This window comes from Tamandua tetradactyla, chromosome 3 (assembly GCF_023851605.1).
Source record: "Tamandua tetradactyla isolate mTamTet1 chromosome 3, mTamTet1.pri, whole genome shotgun sequence".
Lineage (NCBI taxonomy): Eukaryota > Metazoa > Chordata > Mammalia > Pilosa > Myrmecophagidae > Tamandua > Tamandua tetradactyla.
The window spans coordinates 105,343,525-105,363,778 of NC_135329.1; the positions used below are offsets into that span (position 1 = coordinate 105,343,525).

The window sequence follows — 20,254 nt, forward strand, 5'->3', positions numbered from 1 at the left end:
CCAGATTTTCCCAGACCAGACTGTCCTCCTGTTGGAGGAAAGAGTTATATGCGTCAGTTTTCCCTGAGGGTGAGACCCAGCAGATTGAAAGGCTTTCCTGTGAAACCCCTGGGCTTTCCGTTTTTCCTATCCTGCTTAGTATGTGGTGCTTGTCTACCTACAGATCCCACCAGCATAAGGTGATGTGGTACCTTTTACTTCAGCAGACTCTCCCTGCTGGGGACGTGCTGGAGACAGAGGAGAGGTTGTAATCTGGTTTTAATTGCTTTAGTTTTCCAGACCTTTGAATGTGAACTTCTTGAGGGAGGGATTCCACATGAGCTGGCCCCCACCCCTCTCCTGGGGAAGGCACAGGCACCAGACAAACATTCAAACAAGCTTAATTAAGCCTATGCCTGGGACAGTGGAGCCCGAGAAGCCTTGCAGCTGCATCTAAAGAGCAGTCAAGGCATAGAAACACAGCCGCCAAAACAAAAGAGAAAAATCCTTTTCAGGGCAGGACCCCCATTCCTCGGGTTTGCCAATCATGAGCTTAAGTTGGTACGTTGTCTGTGTATTTCCCAGTCTTATGTGCCCCCTACTTTCCTTCAGGGCCCAGAGCTTTTCAAGTCCAAAAAAAACCTATGTTTTTTTTTTCTTCCGTCAGCCCTACGCCCTCTCTGCCAGGGTAAAAACCAGCCACTTCTGCTTTTACTGGAGGTTCACCTGAGCTGGGGGCCTATTTTAAGAAGTCAGAATTTGTTAATTAATTCTGCAGTTGGAGTTTGGTTGCATTCCTCCCCTGCAGCTAGTAAAATCTCTTTCCTTTCCCGTCTGGGAAGCAGCCTGTGGGGAAGGAGCTTGGGCTCTGTGGCTTGTAGAATTCACGGTTCTGGGTGGGTTCACAGCCGGTCCAGACTGGTGTGCACTCTGTGTCTGGTCGCTGATGTGGCCCCAGCAGTTGTTCTGTGTTGTTCCTGACTATTTATTAGCTGCTCTGGAGGTTGAACTAAATCCCATTCCTTGCTAAGCCGCCATCTTGGCCCATATCTGAGGTTAAGTTTTTGATTTGAGATTTTGCTTCTCTTATATAGAAGTATTTAAAATTTTGCATTTCCCATTGAGCACTGCCTTTGCTACATCCTGAGAATTTTGGTATTTTGTGTTTTCACTTTCATTTGCCTCAAGATATTCCCTATTTCCTTTCATTTTATTTATTAAAGAAAGGTAGTTAATTTCTTATTGAACACATGCTGGGTGCCAGTGGTGTGCCAGTGGTGAATAAGAAGTGCCAACCTTCTTATTCAAGGTTGATTTCATTGGTATGCTGGTAAATGTTTGACAGGCTCTCTAAGAAAAAGAATGCCCTTTTTGTAGCATTTGCTAATTTCTAAGGTATACATATTCCTGCTACGGCTGTTTTAAAGCCACTTAGATAACATCACTGAATGAAGAGTTGGATAAGGATGTGCCCATCAACTCTCATATGGTGGTGTGACAGCTTCAGTACACTTTAGATAGCATTTCTCTTATTTAATTTGTTTTACAATTTTATTGTTGCTTAAAGTGATGGATTTCTTAGATTCCCAACTTTTTTCCCTCTTCCCTTAAATTTGGGAAATATTGGCCATTTCTTATGATTACTCAAAGACATCAACTATGATTTTATGATCTTCAAATTCTTTCATGATCCAGTATTTGGGAGCTAGTTATATATATATAGCTTAGTGCCTATATTTAAGGCTATTAGATGTTTTCAGCTCTGCTGTTTTGCAGCTTAGATATCATCTCATTATTTCTTTTCTGTTCTTTGAAGCTTTAAAAGTCATTGGAAGATGGTAGAATCCAAATAGATATGGTATAATTCAGTCACTTTGAATGTAATACCAGCTACCTAAGAAGTTGACGTACTCATACTTTGTTCATCATCTTAGATTTAATGACACTTTTTGGTTATTCTTTGCTTTTTTTCACAGTCATTCATTTTTGTCTCTTTATGTAGTTTTTAATATTTTTAAGATTTTAAAATATTTTTTAAATGATAGGTCTAAAATTCCTCAATCACTACAGGAGAGAATTAAGAATAACAATGTTATAATAAAGCCTAAGTAATACTAATTATTTCGCCTAGTATAGTAACTATAAATAACTTACGCTGTGCTAGTCTTTGTAAAGTTTTAAGTGCTTTACTTTTTTGTTTATTGTGAAGTATACAAAAAAGCACTAAATTTCCAAGTACAATTTGACAAGTTATTATAGAACAGATTTCAGAGTTTGGTATGGGTTGCAGTTCCACAACTTCAGGTATTTCCTTCTAGCTGCTCTAAGACACTGGAGACTAAAAAGATATAATCAATGTCATGATTCAGTAGTCATACTTCTTTGCTAAATCTTAACTCCTCTGTTATAACTCTTCCTTCTCCTTTGATCCTTCTCCCAATCTTTAGGGATATTTGGGTTATGCCCATTGTCATTTTTTTCATGTGAAAAGGGGCGTTGACGATATAGGGTAGTGGGATGGAACTGGTTGATGTTCTTGGAGAGAGTGGCCCGTTTGGGTTTCAGGACTTATCTGGCCTAGGAAGCATCTGAAGGCTTTCAGTTTCTGAAAAGTAAACGTAGTGCAGGCAAATTTTGTAGAATGTCAGGTCGAGCCCTAGGTATTCTTTAGGGTTAACAGAAATGATGTTGGTTGGGGTTTGGCAAACCATGGCAATTAGCAGTTTTTAGCTGAAGCTTGCGTAAGAGTAGCATCCAGAAAAGCCTCTTGAGTCTGTTGAAACTCCTTAGCCAGTGATACTTTATTTTGTTTGTTACATTGCTTTTCCCTCTTTGGTCTTGAAGGCATTGTTGATCCCACAGTCTCAGAGCAAGTGAGTTATATCTCGTGTTGCCAGGAACACTGATAGCCCTCGATGTCATCTCCCTAATAGGAGGAGTTATATCATCACTCAGCGTGATGTCCCACATTCCCTGGGAGATTCACACCCCTGCACATCATGTCCCACATGGTGGGGAAGGGTAGTGATTTTACTTGGAGAGTTGGGGTAAGCGCTTTACTTTAACTCATAATTCTCACAATAACTGTATGAGGTTAATATCCCCATTTTACAGATGAGGTACAGAGATTTTAAGTAATTTATCAAAGTGACAGAACCAGGATTTGAACCCAGGGTTTGTGGCTCCATACTACATGCTCTTCCAAAGATTGTAAATGTAAAGAAGAATCTAATTGATAATAAATGGTAAGGAAGGAAATGACTGGCTTTAGGCATACATCAAGGAAAATCTAGACCATAACTGCCCTCTAGACAAAATTCTATCCTTCAGGAAGTCTTTAATACTAGTATGGATATAAAGAGCCTCTCTAAGGAGTCACATGGTTTGCCTAAGCAGATCTGTTGGGCCAGCTTAACTGAAATATAGAACCATACCAGGATCAAACTTGGTTTCTGGAGCTGCACTGTTCAATACTGTAGCCACAACCACATGTGGCTATTTTGGTTAAAGTTAATGAAAATAAAATAGAATTAATAACACATTCCCTTAGCTGCACTAGCCATGTATCAGGTGCTCAGAAGCCAGATATAACTAGTGGTGACCATTTTGGACTGCCTCGATATTGAACAGCACTGCTCTAGAGTGAAGCCTACCCATGGTCACATACGCTTATTCTATTTTTGCTCTTCCCCATTCTGCCAGGTTATTTGATAATTCTTTATTTTTTACCCCTGACCATCATCTTGGTGGCTCTCAACTGTATAACTGCCTTATATACTTATATACATTATTTTATAATGGTCTAGAAATTAGGCTTTTCTATATGTGTGAGTGAAGTCATTTATTTCTTTTCCATTCTAAGAGAAAATATGTAATGTTTACTAAGTAAGATTATTAATAAATGTTGTAACTCAAAAGATTTACTTCTTTTAAAGCTTCACATTAATTGCAGTCTTCTCTTATTTCTTGTTATTTAATAATTAAGGAGGAGAAAGTTCAGGCTGTGCTGCTCCTCCTCAGGATCCTAGTGGATGTTCACCTCAGACACCTGCAGAGGACCTCACCATCAGAGTGGAAAGGTTTGCTCTTATTTTTTTAAACAGCATTTTTTTTAAAAAGACAAATTGCATTAATTGGCATAAAAGCTAAAAGTTTACAACTGAAGCTTCAGAATTCTGGGCTGAAATTTGTGATCTCTTGATCAATTTATTTGTATCCATAAAGATGACCATCTGGAAAGTTAGACTTTTCTATATCTGTGAGTGAAGTCATCAGTCAACTATACATCTGGTTAGTCTACATTTTGGTAATGTGTATTTCTGTCACTTCTTCTGTCTGTCTGTGACATAGGGTAATCGGCTTCAAATGGCAAGAACTTTAGATAATTTTATGTCTGTACTGAACCTTCAGAACCTGTACTGGATTCTTCATAAGTGGATGTCTACTGTGTTATTTAAAAAAAATTATTTAGTCTAATAATCAGATACAAATTTGAGAGTTTTTGTTGTTTGTAGTTTAGTATTTTTAATGAGACAGTAATTTTCTTTTTTTAATTAATTTTTGAATTTTTAGAAAAATATTACAAGAAACACAAACATTCTTAACATATGGTCATTCCCTTCTACATATATAATCAGTAATTCACAACATCATCACGTAGTTGCATATTTATCATCATAATCATTTCTTAGAACATTTGCATCAATTCAGAAAAAGAAATAAAAAAACAGGAAAATAAAAACAGAAAAAAAAATTATACATACCATACCCCTTACCTCTCCCTTTCATTGATCACTAGCATTTCAAACTAAATTTATTTTAACATTCGTTCCCCCTATTATTTTTACTCCATATGTTCTTCTTCTCTGTTGACAAGGTAGATAAAAGGTTCATCAGACACAAGGTTTTCACAATCACACAGTCACATTGTGAAGCTACATCATACAATCATCATCAAGAAACATGACTACTGGAACACAGCTCTACATTTTCAGGCAGTTCCCTCCAACCTCTTCATTACATCTTGAATAACAAGGTGATATCTACTTAATGCATAAGAATAACCTCCAGGATAACCTCTCAACTCTGTTTGGAATCTCTCAGCCATTGACACTTTGTCTCATTTCACTCTTCCCCTTTTTGGTCGAGAAGATTTTCTCAATCCTTTGATGCTGAGTCTCAGCTCATTCTAGGATTTCTGTCCCACGTTGCCAGGAAGGTCCACACCCTTGGGAGTCATGACCCACGTAGACGGGGAGAGTGGTGAGTTGCTTGTTGTGTTGGCTGGAGAGAGAGGCCACATCTGAGCAACAAAAGAGGTTCTCTTGGGGGTGATGCTTAGGCCTAATTTTAAGTAGACTTGACCTTTCCTTTGTGGGGTAAAGTCCCAAGACTGGGGCTTCAGCCTGTAGCTTTGGTTGTCCACACTGCTTGTGAAAATATCACAAATTCAACTTGGGGAGGTTGGATTTTCCCCCATTCTCACCATTCCCCAAAGGGGACTTTGCAAATACTTTCCCACTCACTGATCAAATCACTCTGGGATTCATCGGGGCATCACTCTGGACAACTCAACAAAATCTCATGTCCTACCCAAGGTTGTTCAACCAAGCTATCTACGTAAGTTATATTAGGAAATGCACTAGTCAAAATATAAATTTTGTACCAAATAAACATTTTTTTTGCTTTAGTCTCAGACATATCTTGAATTTTTTAAAAATTTTTTATTAATTAAAAAAAATTACAAGAAACACAAACATTCCCAACACATACACTCAGCAATTCACAATATCATCGCATAGTTGCATATCATCATCATGATCATTTCCCAGAACATTAGCATCAATTCAGAAAAAGAAATAAAAAGACAACAGAAAAATATAACAAACAGAAAAAAAAAATTTTTACGGGCCATACCCCTTACTTATCCCTTTCATTGATCACTAGCATTTCAAACTAAATCTATTTTAACATTTGTTCCCCCTATTATTTATTTTTATTCCATATGTTCCTCTTATCTGTTGACAAAGTAGATAAAAGGAGCATCAGACACAAGGTTTTCACAATCACACAGTCACATTGTGAAAGCTACATCATTATACAATCATCAAGAAACATGGCTACAGGAACACAGCTCTACATTTTCAGGCAGCTCCCTCCAGCCTCTTCATTACATCTTGAATAACAAGGTGATATCTACTTAACGCATAAGAATAACCTCCAGGATAGCCTCTGGACTCTGTTTGGAATCTCTCAGCCATTGATACTTTGTCTCATTTCACTCTTACCCCTTTTGGTCGAGAAGATTTTCTCAGTCCCTTGATGCTGGGTTTCAGCTCATTCTAGAGTTTTTCTCAATCCCTTGATGCTGAATCTCAGCTCATTCTGGGATTTCTGTCCCACGCTGCCAGGAAGATCCACACCCCTGGTAGTCATGTCCCACGTAGACAGGGGGAGGGTGGTGAGTCTGCTTGCTGTGTTGGCTGGAGAGAGAGGCCACATCTGAGCAACAAAAGAGGTTCTCTTGGGGGTGACTCTTAGGCTTAATTTTAAGTAGGCTTGACCTATCTCCTGTGGGGTTAAGTTTCATATGAACAAACCCCAAGACTGGGGGCACAGCCTATAGCTTTGGTTGTCCACACTGCTTGTGAGAATATCAAGAATTCAACTTGGGGAATGTCATGGTTAGGGACAGGTGTCAACTTGGCCAAGTTGTGGTACCTGTTTATCTGATTGGGCAAGCGTTGGCCTGTCTGTTGCAATGAGGACATTTCATAGGATTAGGTCATGATCACATCAGCTACATCCACAGCTGATTCCGTTTGTAATCAGCCAAAGGGGAGTGTCTTCTGCAATTAGTGATGCTAAATCTAATCATGGGAAGACTTTTAAGGAGGGCTCAGAGGAGACAGGTTCCATTCCTGCTTTGGCTGGTGAGCCTCTCCTGTGGAGTTCATCCAGGCCATCCATCGGAGTCATCGACTTCACAGCCTGCCCTGTGAATTTTGGACTCTGCGGTCCTACGGTCACGTGAGACACTTTTATAAATTTTATATTTGCAAGTGTTCCCTGTTGATTCTGTTTCTCTAGAGAACCCTGACTAATACAGGGAAGTTGAGTTTTTCCCCGTTCTCACCATTCCCCGAAGGGGATTTTGCAAATACTTTTCCACTCACTGATCAAATCACTCTGGGATTCATCAGGGCATCACCTGGACAAACCAACAGACTCTCATGTCCTATACAAAGTTCCATGTACTTAAGGTGTACATTCAGCTGTCTACATAAATTATATTAGGAGATGCACTAGTCCAAGTATAGATTTGTACCAAATAAACATGTTTTGCTTTAGTCTCACACATTAGTTGAAATTTTAAAATATTAAGTACCATCTATTTTCAGCACACTGCAGTAATGACATTCTTTTGTTCTTCCTCATGCAAAAGCATTTTTTAAATTTGTACATTTAGTCACTATCATTATATACTCTAGACATTCCTAGATTACACCATCTCAATCTTTATCATCTATCTTTCTTTGTGATTTCATTTATGCCCCAGCCCTCCTCCCTCTATCATTCTCATATGCAGCTTCATTCAGTGTTTTAACATAATTGTATTACAGTTAGGTAGTATTGTGCTGTCCATTTCTGAGTTTTTACATTCAGTCCTGTTGCACAATCTGTATCCCTTCACCTCCAATTACCCAATATCTTACCCTGTTTCTATCTCCATATAGTCTCTGTTACCAATGAAATATTCCAAGTTTATTCACTGATGTCAGTTCATATCAGTGAGACCATACAGTATTTGTGCTTTTGTTTCTGGCTAATCTCACTCACTATAATGTCCTTAAGGTCCATCCATGTTGTTACATACTTCATAACTTTATTCTGTCTTACAGCTGCATAATATTCCATCATATGTATATATCACAGTTTGTTTAGCCACCCTTCTGTTGATGGACATTTTGGCTGTTTCCATCTCTTGGTAATTGTAAATAATGCTGCTATAAACACCGGTGTGCAAATGTCCATTTGTGTCCTTTCCCTCATCTCCTTTGAGTAGAGACACCATATAGATGGGTCCCATTCCCTAATCCATTCTGCCAGTCCATGTCCCCCGATTGGGAAGCTTAATCCATCAACATTCAGTGTTATTACTGCACGGGCAATACCCTCCTCTACCATTTTACCTTTTGACTTTTATATTTCCTTCTAATTTTCCTTCTTTTTACCTTTTCTCATAGTCTTACTTTCTACACTCTTCTTCACACTTCTGTCTTCTGCCTTCGTATCTGTCTGTAGTGCTCCCTTTAGTATTTCTTGTGGAGCTGATCTCTTGGTCAGAAATTCTCTCAGTGATTTTTTTTCTGAAAATGTTTTAAATTCTCCCTCACTTTTGAAGGACAATTTTGCTAGATATAGAGTTCTTGGTTGGCAGTTTCTCTCTTTTAATAACTGAAATATATCATCCCACTGTCTTCTCGCCTCCATGGTTTCTGCTGAGAAATCTATGCATAGTCTTAGTTGGCTTCCCATATATGTGATGGATTGCTTTTCTCTTGCTGCTTTCAAGATTCTTTTTCTTTGACCTCTGACATTCTGATTAGTAAGTGTCTTGCAGTACGTCTCTTTGGATCTATTCTGTTTGGGGTACGCTGCACTTCTTGGATCTGTAATTTTAAGGTTTTCATAAGAGTTGGGAAATTTTCAGTGAAAATTTCCTCTATTAGTTTTTCTCCTCCTTTTCCCTTCTCTTCTCCTTCTGGGACACCCACAACAGGTATATTTGTGCCCTTCATATTGTCATTCAATTCCCTGAGTCCCTGCTCATATTTTTCCATTTTTTTCCCTATACTTTCTTTATCCTGTCGGATTTCAGATGCTCTGTCTTCCAGTTCACTAATCCTATGTTCTGCCTCTCGAAATCTATCACTGTAGGCTTCCATTGTTTTTTTAATCTCTTCTCCTGTGCCTTTCATTCCCATAAGTTCTGTGATTTGTTATTTCAGACTTTCGATTTCTTCTTTTTGTTTATTCCTTGCCTTCTTTATATCCTCCCTCAATTCATTGATTTGGTTTTTGATGAGGTTTTCCATGTCTGTTCGTATATTCTGAATTAATTGTTTCAGCTCCTGCATGTCATTTGAATTGTTGGTTTGTTCCTTTGACTGGGCCATATCTTCAATTTTCCTAGTGTGATGTGTTATTTTTTTACTGGCATCTAGGCATTTAATTACCTTAATTAGTTTATTCTGGAGATTGCTTGCACTTCTTTTACCTAGGGTTTTCTTGCTGGAGGAATTTGTTGTCTGTCTGTTCTGTGACATTTGTTCAGCTTTATCTGGACCTCTAGCTTAGGTTTTGTTTCACGGAGGATAGTTTTTCAGTTCTTGTTTCTTGCCCTTCTTGTATGGTGTCTTTATCCCCCCACTCTTAGAAGGTCTACGTAGGTATTGTAGACCCCAGCCGGATTTTCCCAGACCAAACTGGCCTCCTATCAGGTGGAAAGCGTCACCTGTGTCGGTTTTCCCTGAGGGTGAGACCCAGCAGGTTGAAAGGCTTTCCTGTGAAGTCTCTGTAGTCTGTTTTTCTTATCCTGCCCAGTATGTGGCGCTTGTCTGCCTGCAGGTCCCACCAGCATAAGATGATGTGATATCTTCAACTTTGGCAGACTCTCCCTGCTGGAGGTGTGACGGAGACAGAGGAGAGGTTGTAGGCTGGTTTTAATGGCTTCAAATTACCAAGCCCTGGTGTCTGAATTCCTTGAGGGAGGGATTCCACCTTAGTTGGGCTTCACCCCTCTCCTGGGGAAGACACAGGCTTTAGACAAGCCCTCAAACAAGCTTGTTTCTGCCTATGCCTGGGGCAGTTGCAGCCTGTGAAGCCCTGCCGCTGTATCCAGAGGCAGTCAAACCTTTGTAGAAACACAGCCACAAAAAGTTCTGCTTCCTTTTTTTTTCAGCCCTGCCTCCTTGGCACAGGGGCAAAAATGAGCAACCTACGCTTTGACCAGGTTCACCTGAGCTGGGGGCCTATTTTTAATAGTCAGAATTTTAAAATTGATTCCACAATTGCGTTTGGTTGGGCTCAGCCCCTGCTGCTGGTAAAGTATCTTTCCTTTCCCCTCTGGGAAGCAGTCTGTGGGGGAGGGGCACCGGCTGCCTTGGCTTGCGGAACTCACAATTCTGAGGGGGGCTCGCAGCTGGTCCAGACTGGGGTACGCTGTGTGTCTGGTCACTGATGCGGCCCCAGAAACTGTTCTGTATTGTTTCTGGTTATTTAGTAGTTATTCTGGAGTATGAACTAAAACACACACATTGCTAAGCTGCCGTCTTGGCCCGGAAGTCAATTCTATGTCTTTTGATTGGGGAGTTTAATCTATTAACATTTAGTGTTATTACTGCAAGGGTAGTATTTTCTTCTACCATTTTGCCTTTTGGATTTTATATGTCATATCGAATTTTCCTTCTTTTTACCTTTACTCATAGTCTTCCTTTCTACAGTCTTTCTCCACTCCTCTCTCTTCTGTCTTTTCATATCTTTCTCTAGTGCTCCCTTTAGTATTTCTTGCAGAGCTGGTCTCTTGGTCACAAATTCTAATAGTATTTTTAATGGGACAGTATTTTTCAATTCATAATATTTTAAGCTGTTTTTCTTAAAAATTATGTCAACTGTGAATGGTTTATGGGTAATCAGGAATTTTTTTTCAAGTATTATAATGTTTATTGATAGATACGAATATATAAAAGCAAGACATAAACATGATTTGATAAATTAAGTAGACTTAAGTTCAATAGTGTAATAAGAGGGACTAACTCAGGGTCTCACCATTTTTTTCATATTCACAAAAACCACTTCAAGGGTATTAACAATCTCTCAACAGTTTTAGGCCAAGTAAACTAGTGCTTATTTTAAGAAAACTTATACACTTTTCCAGACTCAAGGATATTAAAATCTAGCAGATAAAGCCCATTACTAGAGCTAGAGAGGAAAGGGAAATGGAAAACAAAAGTGGGGAGGGAAGAAGAGGGAAGGAGTCGGGATGGCTGTAAGCTCTCAGTTTAGAGGAGTCGTGGTGCAGCCACCACCCCTGTGCCCATTGCCACCTCCATAGAGCTCCCACTTGCTGCTTGCCTCAGGAATATTTTTAGTAGAACTATTTTTGTCTTTATTTAAACTTTAAAATTAGACGTGATTGTAGTGTTAGGGGACTGAAATCAGGGTAGCCCTTCCACCTCCCACAATTTGAAAAATAATCCATATATAAGCATTTAGGTTAATTAATTCATTCATTCATTTACTCATACAGACTCATGCTTTACCAATTTTTACCAGATGGTTTATCTTGAGAAAGATATTTGAATATTCATTTATATATTTTATACCATTGTTATTATTTTGACAACCTTAAGGGAGTTGTTCAGTCTATATTCTGTCATTAACATGCAGATAAAATTGTGATACAGTGAACATAAATATATCAGCGTATGGAAAGGTTCTCTCCTTTTTGAATATACATTTCTGTCTGTTATGTCATGCCAGTTCATGTAGCATCACTAAGTCTAATGAAACTATTTAATTGAATGTGATTCTACTTAAGAGGTAGTCAAAGAAGATAGAAGAGGGCGGACCACGGTGGCTCAGCAGGCAGGAAAGCTTGCCTGCGATGCCAGAGGACCCGGGTTCGATTCCCAGTGCCTGCCCATGTAAAAAAAAAAAAAAAAAAAAAAGTAGATAGGAGAATAGAAATGGAGAGAAGATCATGTTAAGTAACGGACACAAAAATAAAACTCGCAGTTAGTCTGCATTTCTGTTAAAAAATCGAATGTCCGTTAGGGAGACATGGTAGTGTTTATGATTAATCTTAGCCACGGAATGTATTTTAGAATCAAGCTTGTGCTGGAAATGGAACATTGCCAAGTAAAAGAACTAAAGCAGAATACATAAGGTTTGTGATTTAAGCTTTTCTTATCTTCTTCTTAATGACTTTGTTTTTGCAAAATAAATAATTTTAGGAAATGAAATTAATACTTTTCTTCTGGTATTAAACTAGAAGATTTTGGGGAGCTATAGTGGGAGAAACAAAAATAAAAGTGTTTAAAAATGCCTAGTTAGAATAGGTCAGAAGATTTCAGTGACTGCCAATCTGAGGAATGAACTGGCTATTTAAATGTCCTGTGGCCTATTGTTGCTTTTCTTTTGCTTAAGTTTTTTTCTTCTCTAACCTTCTAATTTTGGTGCATCTTTGTTTTTGTTTAGGTTTTTGTTGTGTTCTAAACGTTTTTTCTCTTGAACCTATTTGTCACCATTGTTCTTCTGTCTCAGACCTTGTCCAGTAGTCTTTAGTGTTTCTCACCGGCATCACATTCCAAATGCAAAGTTAATTAGAATATGAACTGAAAAACAACATATATATATGCTTATGCTTTTGAAAAATTAACTTTAGTATAACTTGTTTTGTTTTTTTAACTTTTTTGTTGTACAGTTCAACATATATACAAAGCAAAGAAATAATAAAGCAATAGTTTTCGAAGCACTCTTCAACAAGTAGTTATAGGACAGATCCCAGTAATTTTCTTGGGCTACCATATGATCCTCTTAGATTTTACATTATAGCTGCTCCAGAATATAGGAGACTTATGGAAGGCTTAAATATTTTTTAATCATCAAAACTGCCTTTTTTCCTTCTTTTTTTTTGTGAAAAATAACATATTCAAAAAAGCTATACATTTCAAAGCACAGCGCCACAGTTAGCTGTAGAACATATTTCAGAGCTTGACATGGTTTACAGTTCCACACGTTTAGGTTTTTATTTCTAGCTGCTCTGAAATACTGGAGATTAAAAGAGATATCAATTTAGTGATTCAGAGTTCATATTCATTTGTTAAATCCCATCCTCTCTGTATAACTCCCATCACCTTTGATCTTTCCATCCCTCTCTTTAGGGGTGTTTGGGCTATGGCCATTCTAATTTTTCATATTGGAAGGATCTGTCACTAATATGGGGTAGGGAGATGGAACTATCTGATGTTCTGGAGAGGCTGTGGCCTCTAGGTTTCAGGACTTAACTGGACCAGGGACTCATATAGAAGTTGTAGGTTTCTGGAAAGTCACTCTAGTGTTTGGACTCCTTGTGGAATCTTATATATTGCCCTAGGTGTTCTTTAGAATTGGCTGGAATGGTCTTGGTTGAGGGTTAGCTATGATAGGCAGCAAGGTCTAACTGAAGCTTGTGTAAGAGCAACCTCCAGAGTAGCGTCTCAACTCTATTTGAACTCTTTCTGCCACTGATACTTTATTAATTACACTTCTTTTCCCCCTTTTGGTCAGGATGCAATTGTTGATCCCATGGTACCAGGTCTGAATTCATCCCTGGGAGCCATCTCCCATGTCACCAGGGAGACTTTTCAACCCTGGATGTCATATTCAGGAATATATGTATTTTTTAAATTTAGTATCAGATTTATTTCTGATTGTGCCATTTGGATAAATAAAAATCATAGGTAAAATGGATACAGAAGGTAATAGCAAGTTTAACAGAATGGATTTTATTTCTTATAGTCATTTCTATACCCTGAATGGGTATAGAAAGTAGTAAAGAGTTGGAGGAAGTGGATTTTCTTTATTATAGTCATTGTTGACTATAAGCTCTGAATGAATGTAGAGAGTTGTGAAAAGGAGTTTATGAAAGTGAATTCTGCTGGTCACAGTCGGTGCTGGACAAAATTTAATGTCTGTTTATCATTTTTTTTTTTATATAAGCTTTTGTGTCAAGTTGAGTATTCACACACAAAAAAGTCTTCTTTTTCCCCTTGTTAAAGTAACATAGAATCAGCCTAGGCACATCCCAGAACAAACAAACAAAAGCCAAACAAGCAAACAAAAAAAATTCAACAAATGGTGCTGCAGTAATGGAATACTCACATGGAAATAGAATGAAATGTGAACCCCCTCTCCCCAATATAACATTCAAAAAAAAAGAAATAATAACATGGAATCAATGGATGGAGGTGACCTAAGAGTACAACTGAAGAATAGAAGGGAGAACTGTGGTGTATACATGCAATGGACTACTGAGTGACCACAAGAAGGAATGAACCTTAAGAACTGTATGCTGAAGGATATGTCAGGAACAAAAAGACAAATATTATCAAGCCTCAGTCATATAGACTAACTATAAAAACTTGATGAGCTGAGTTTGAGAACGTAGGTTATCAGTTTGGGGCCTATTGTAAAGGGTCCTAGATTGTAACTCTTACAGAAGTCATATATATTCAGAAGCTGTAACTATTATTTCTAAATTCTGAGATATTTAGCTGTTTGCATATAACCTGGTTGTTCCCAGAAACTTCAGGTATTTATGTGACACTTGAGGAATATTTTTAATCTTGATTTAAACCACTTAGTGTTACATGGAAGTTAAAAAAATTTTTTTAGAGTGAATATTTTCTGGATCACATAGCTCCTGTGGGAAATAAACTTCAGAATGATTGCTGAGATTGGATCTTTAAGTTTGCCCATGACTCAAGAAAGGTCAGCTTCATTTCAGCAAAACCTAGATCCTGATTGTTTTGTACTTCTTTACTAGTAAGGGTGTGCAGCAGTAGGCCTGTGTGTTAGCAAAACAGAAAGAAACGAGATGCACTTTTGGGAATCTTGATTCCCTGCTGCTGTTGTTTCAACCTTATGCCTTTACCTCACCTTTGGGAGAGGATCTATCCTGCCTTTCACATCAAAGGCTTGGTCCTGTCCCTACTCTGATTTTCAGGATGCAACATCTATTTCCAGAGACCAGGGTTTTAGAAAATTAATTACTTCACCCTATATCTTAGGTTATTTTCTCATCTAGCTCTAAGGAAAAGGAATTTTGTTATGGAGAAAGGTGAGCTAGTAAAATTGATATCATTTGGCTCAGAAACTCATTACGCTTATGTCTTCTGTGTAATAAGAACATAGTTTTTCAGTCTTGAACTGCCTTTAAGTGAAGGAAATTTTTTTAAATAGACTTTCTAAAATAGCACAGAAATTATCGAGTTCTCATATACATCATTTCTCCCCTCCCCCAAAGTTTCTTTTATTATTAACATCTGGCATTAGTATGGTACATTTGTTACAGTTGTTAAACCAGCATTGATACATTCTTATCAGTTCATAGTTTATGTTTAGGGTTCACTCTGTGTTACACAGTTCTCTAGGTTTCAACAAATCTACGATATCATTATCCACCATTATAGGATCATACTGAATAGTTTTATTGTCCTAAACATATGTCTGCTCCATCTATTCATCCTCTTGTCCTTCCCTTGATCCCCTGACAACCACTGTCTTTTTAATTTTCTCAAAAGTTTTGCTTTTTCCTGAATGTCATACAATCAGAATCAGTATGTAGCCTTTTCGACTGGCTTCTTTCACTTAGCAATATGCATTTAAGAATGTCATACAATCAGAATCATACAGTATGTAGCCTTTTCAGACTGGCTTCTTTCACTTAGCAATATGCATTTAAGATTCCTTTATGTCTGTTTGTGACTTGCTATCTAATCTCTCTTTTTTTTTAAGATTTTGTTGACAAGTCTTTACACACATACAGACCATATATGGTGTACAATCAGTGACTCACAATATCATCATATAGTTGTGTGTTCATCGTCCTGATCATTTTTAGAACATTTGCATCATTTCAGAAAAAAAAAGTAGAAAGAAAAAACTCATACATCCCATACCCCTTACCCCTCCCTCTCATTGACCACTAGTATATAATGCTAAGAGTAAATAATTGGGGGTGGAGGTAAGAAACAAGAGTTAAGGGAAGTTTTATTTATTTATTTATTTTGTGAAAAATTACTCAAATACAAAAAAGTCAATACATTTTAAAGCATACCACAACAATTAATTATAGAATATATTTCAGAGTTTGGTATTGGTGTATAATTCAACAATTTTAGAATTTTACTTTTAGCTACTCTGAGATAATGGAGACTAAATGAAATATCAGTATAATAATTCAGCATTCATACTTGTTTGTTAAACCTGACCTTTTCTGTATGACTCCACCATCATCTTTGATCCTTCTATCCCACTGTTTAGGGATATTTGGGCTATGGCCATTGTAATTTTTCACTTTGGAGAGGGCTGTCATTAATATGGGATAGGGAGACGGAACTAGTTGATGTCCTGGAGAGGCTGGCCTTTCTGCATTTCAGGACTTATCTGGTCCAGAGGCCCATCTGGTGGTTGTAGGTTTCTTGGAAAGTTACACTAGTGCATGGAACCTTGTAGAATCTTATATGATGTTTTAGGTGTTCCTGAAGATTGACAGGAATGGTTTTGGTTGGGTTTGGCAAGTTATAATAGGTAGCAGTGTCTAATTGAAGCGTGCACAAGAGTGACCTCCAGAGTAGCCTCTCAACTCTATTTGAACTTTCTCAGCCACTGATGTCTCATTGTTATACTTCTTTTCCTTCTTTTTATTAGAAAGGCATTGTTCATCCCACAGTGCCAGGGCCAGGCTGATCCCTGGGAGTCATCCCCCCTGCCACCAAGGAGAATTTCACCCCTGGATGTTATGTCCCATGTATGGGGGAGGACAGTGGTTTCACTTGCAGAGTTGCCAAGCCCTTGGTCTTGAGGCCTGCTCTTGTGAAGCTTATCTGTAATGGAGAAGTTTAGCCCACCTATAGGTTTGCCTAAGAGTTACTTGCATAGCCTTTTAATTTTAAAAGTTTCAAAGTAAAAAATATTGAAAGAATAACATAATGAATTTTGTTTTTGTGAATTATCTAAAAGTTGGAGACACTATCTCCTCTCACCCCTTAATACTTCAATATGCATCTCCTAAGATGAGAGGTATTTTCAGATATTAGCAAAATATTGTTATCACACTTAAGAAATTGTAAACTGGCTGGTGTTCATAGTGGCATTATTCACAATGGTGGAAACATCCATCAGCAGATGAATGGACAAACAAAAAATGTGATAAGTCCATACAGAGGAATAATATTGAGCTCTGTATTACCTAGGGTTCTCTAGAGAAAACGAATCAGCAGGAGATGTCCGTAGATATAAAATTTATAAAACTGTCTCACGTAACCATGGGAACGTAGAATCCAAGGTTTGTAGGGCTAGCTGTAAGCTGGCAACTCCGATGAAGGTCCTCAACGAACTCTCAGGAGAGGCTGGCTGGGCAATTGTGGGAACGTAAGGGTCCAAGGTCTGGAGGGCAGGTCACACGCTGGCAGCTCCAGTGAAGGTCCTCAATAAACTCTCAGGAGAGGCTCGCTGGCTGAAGCAGGAAGAGTGACTGTCTCTTCTGAATCTTCCTTAAAAACCTTCTGGTGATTAGATTAAGTGTCACTCATTGCAGAAGACGCTCCCCTTAGCTGATTTCAAATGGAATCAGCTGTGGATGCAGCCAGTGTGATCATGATTTAAGTCCATGAAATGTCCTCAGAGCATTGGACAGACCAGTGCTTTCCCAACCAGACAGCTGGGCACCACCATCTGGCCAAGTTGACTCATGAACCTGACCATGGCAAGCTATAAAAAAGAATGAAGTTCTACTATATTCTACAACATGAACGAACCTTGAATATTTTTGTAAGTGAAAAAAGCTAGAGATAAATTTTATATGAAATACTAAGAACTAGCCAATTGAGAAATAAAGTAAACTAGAGGTTATTAGGGGATGGTGGGCAGAGAGGGGAATGGATGGTTCTTGTTTAATGAGCCAGGAATTTCGTTGACAAATTTTAGTAATGGAAGGTGTAAATAATATAACCACATTGAAAAGTAATGCCACTGAGTTATTTACTTAAAAAAGGTTAAAATGGCATGTTTTATATTATATATGATACCACAACTTAGAAAAATAGAAAGTAAAAATTGATACAGTAAGATTATCTAAAATGGTCTATATCGAAAGTTTCTCTAGTTGTAGCCTTTATATTTTGCCCCCTGTGTCAAGATGATTGTGTTTGGTTTTGTTTCTGTTAATCCAAAACTTTTCCTTTTTTTCCTTTTTTTATTCATTTTTTTTAACTTTTTAAATTGTGAAATATATACAAAACAGCAATAAATTTCAACATACATTTTATAACAAGTAGTTGTGGAACAGATTTCACAGTCTGGTATGGGTTAAAGTTCCACAATTTCAGGTTTTTCCTTCTAGCGCCTCTAAGACACTGGAGACCAACAGACATGTCAATATATTGATTCAGCAGTCATAATCATTTGTTAAATCCTGTCTTCTCTCTTATACTTCTCTTTATATAACATATGTACCTAAAAGCAATACATTTCAAAGTGCATCACAACAAATAGTTGTAGACCAGATTTCATAGTTTGGTTTGAGTTACAATTCCTCAATACTAGGTTTTTCTTTCTAGCTGCTCAAAGGTACTGGAGGCTAAAAGAAATATCAGTAAAATGATTTAGCACTCATTTGTTAAACCCAGCTTTCTCTGTATAACTCCACCATCACCTCTGATCTTTCTCACACTCTGTAGAGGTATTTAGGCTATGCCCAGTCTTTTTTTTTTTTTTTAAACTTTTTTTATTGTATAACATATATACAAAGCAAAGAAAAAAACAGTAGTTTTCAAAGCACTCTTCAAAAAGTGATTACAAAATAGATCCCAGAGTTTGTCATGGGATACCATACAATCCTTTCATATTTTTCCTTCTAGCTGCTCCAGAATATAGGAGGCTAGAGGGCTTAAATACTTTATCATCACAATTAACCTTTTTTCCTTCTTTTTTTGTGAACAATAACATATATACAAAAATGCTATAAATTTCAAAGCATAGCACTACAATTAGTTGTAGAACATATTTCAGAGTTTGATATGGGTTACAATTTCACAATTTTAGGTTTTTACTTCTAGCTGCTCTAAAATATTGGAGATTAAAAGAATTATCAATTTAATGATTCAGCATTCATATTGATTTGTTAAGTCCTATCTTCTATATATAACTCCACCATCACCTTTGATCTTTCCATACCTTTCTTTTGGGTTGTTTGGACTATGGCAATTCTTAATTTTTGATATTGGAAGTATCTGTTGCTAATATGGGGAGGGGAGATGGAACTGTATAATGTTCTGGAGAGGCTGGGCTAGGTTTCAGGACTTATCTGGAGTAGGGACCCATCTGGAGGTTGTAGGTTTCTGGAAAGTTACTCTAGTGCCTGGAACCCTTGTGGAATCTTATATATTGCCCTAGGTGTTCTTTAAGATTGGCTGGAATGGTCCTGGTTGGGGGTTGGCAGGTTATGACAGGGAGCAAGGTCTACCTGAAGCTTGCATAAGAGGAGCCTCCAGAGTAGCCTCTGGACTCTATTTGAACTCGCTCTGCCACTGATACTTTATACATTACACTTCTTTCCCCCCTTTTGGTCAGAATGGAATTGTTGATCCCACGGCGCCAGAGGAGACTTAAACCCCTGGATGTCATGTCCCACGTAGAGGGGGAGGGCAATGATTTCACTTACAGAGTTGGTTTAGAGAGACTGAGGCCACATCTAAGCAACAACAGTGGTCCTCCAGAAGTAACTCTGAGGCATGCCTATAGGTTGTCTAAGTTTCTCTGCTACTTACATGAGCTTCACAAGAGTAAGCCTTATGATCGAGGGCATGACCTATTGATTTCGGTATCCCTAAAGTTTGACACAGTATCAGGGGATTCCCTAATGGTAAGATTTGATAGTTCCATAGTCTTTCTCCCTTCCCTCTGGATACTTTGCCAACTTTTTGATCATCTACTTAATATACTCTAGGATGTTTCCAGGTATTACAATAATCTATACAGGATTAAAGGACCTCTTTCTTATTCTCTGCTCCCTGTGTTTCAAGTTGTTCAAATGAACTATATAGATAGGTTGAATTAGATTATGCACTATAGAAGATTGCAGTTCCAAGTCAAATGAACCTTTGTTCCATTAGTTCAAAGAGTACATGTGGTTCTAATATATAGACACTGTCTTCCTTACCCCGATGTTCTGAATTACTTTAACCCCAACCTGTTCGGCCTCATTCTTATCTCTAAATATCAGGTTATATATATAAAATAGCCTCTCAAAATCCAGAAATATTAATCACCACTCCAGACTTAATGTGTCAGCTCTAAAAGCTTACAGTCTAAGTCCCTGTTTTCTTTTTTGCTTTTTTAAACTTTTTTTATTAATTAAAAAAATTAACAAGCAAAATATTTAGAAATCATTCCATTCTACGTATATAATCAGTAATTATTAATATCATCACATAGTTGCATATTCATC

General features: G+C 37.8%; 1 protein-coding gene across 1 annotated transcript in view; it reads left to right on the forward strand.

Annotated features, from left to right (window-relative positions):
* UBXN4 (UBX domain protein 4) overlaps positions 1-20,254 on the forward strand; it is a 96,740-nt gene that overhangs the window by 25,563 nt on the left and 50,923 nt on the right. Inside the window, exon 6 of the mRNA XM_077153671.1 lies at positions 3,965-4,058. Coding sequence (XP_077009786.1) covers positions 3,965-4,058 — 94 coding nt within the window. The remainder of the gene's footprint in view (positions 1-3,964; positions 4,059-20,254) is intronic.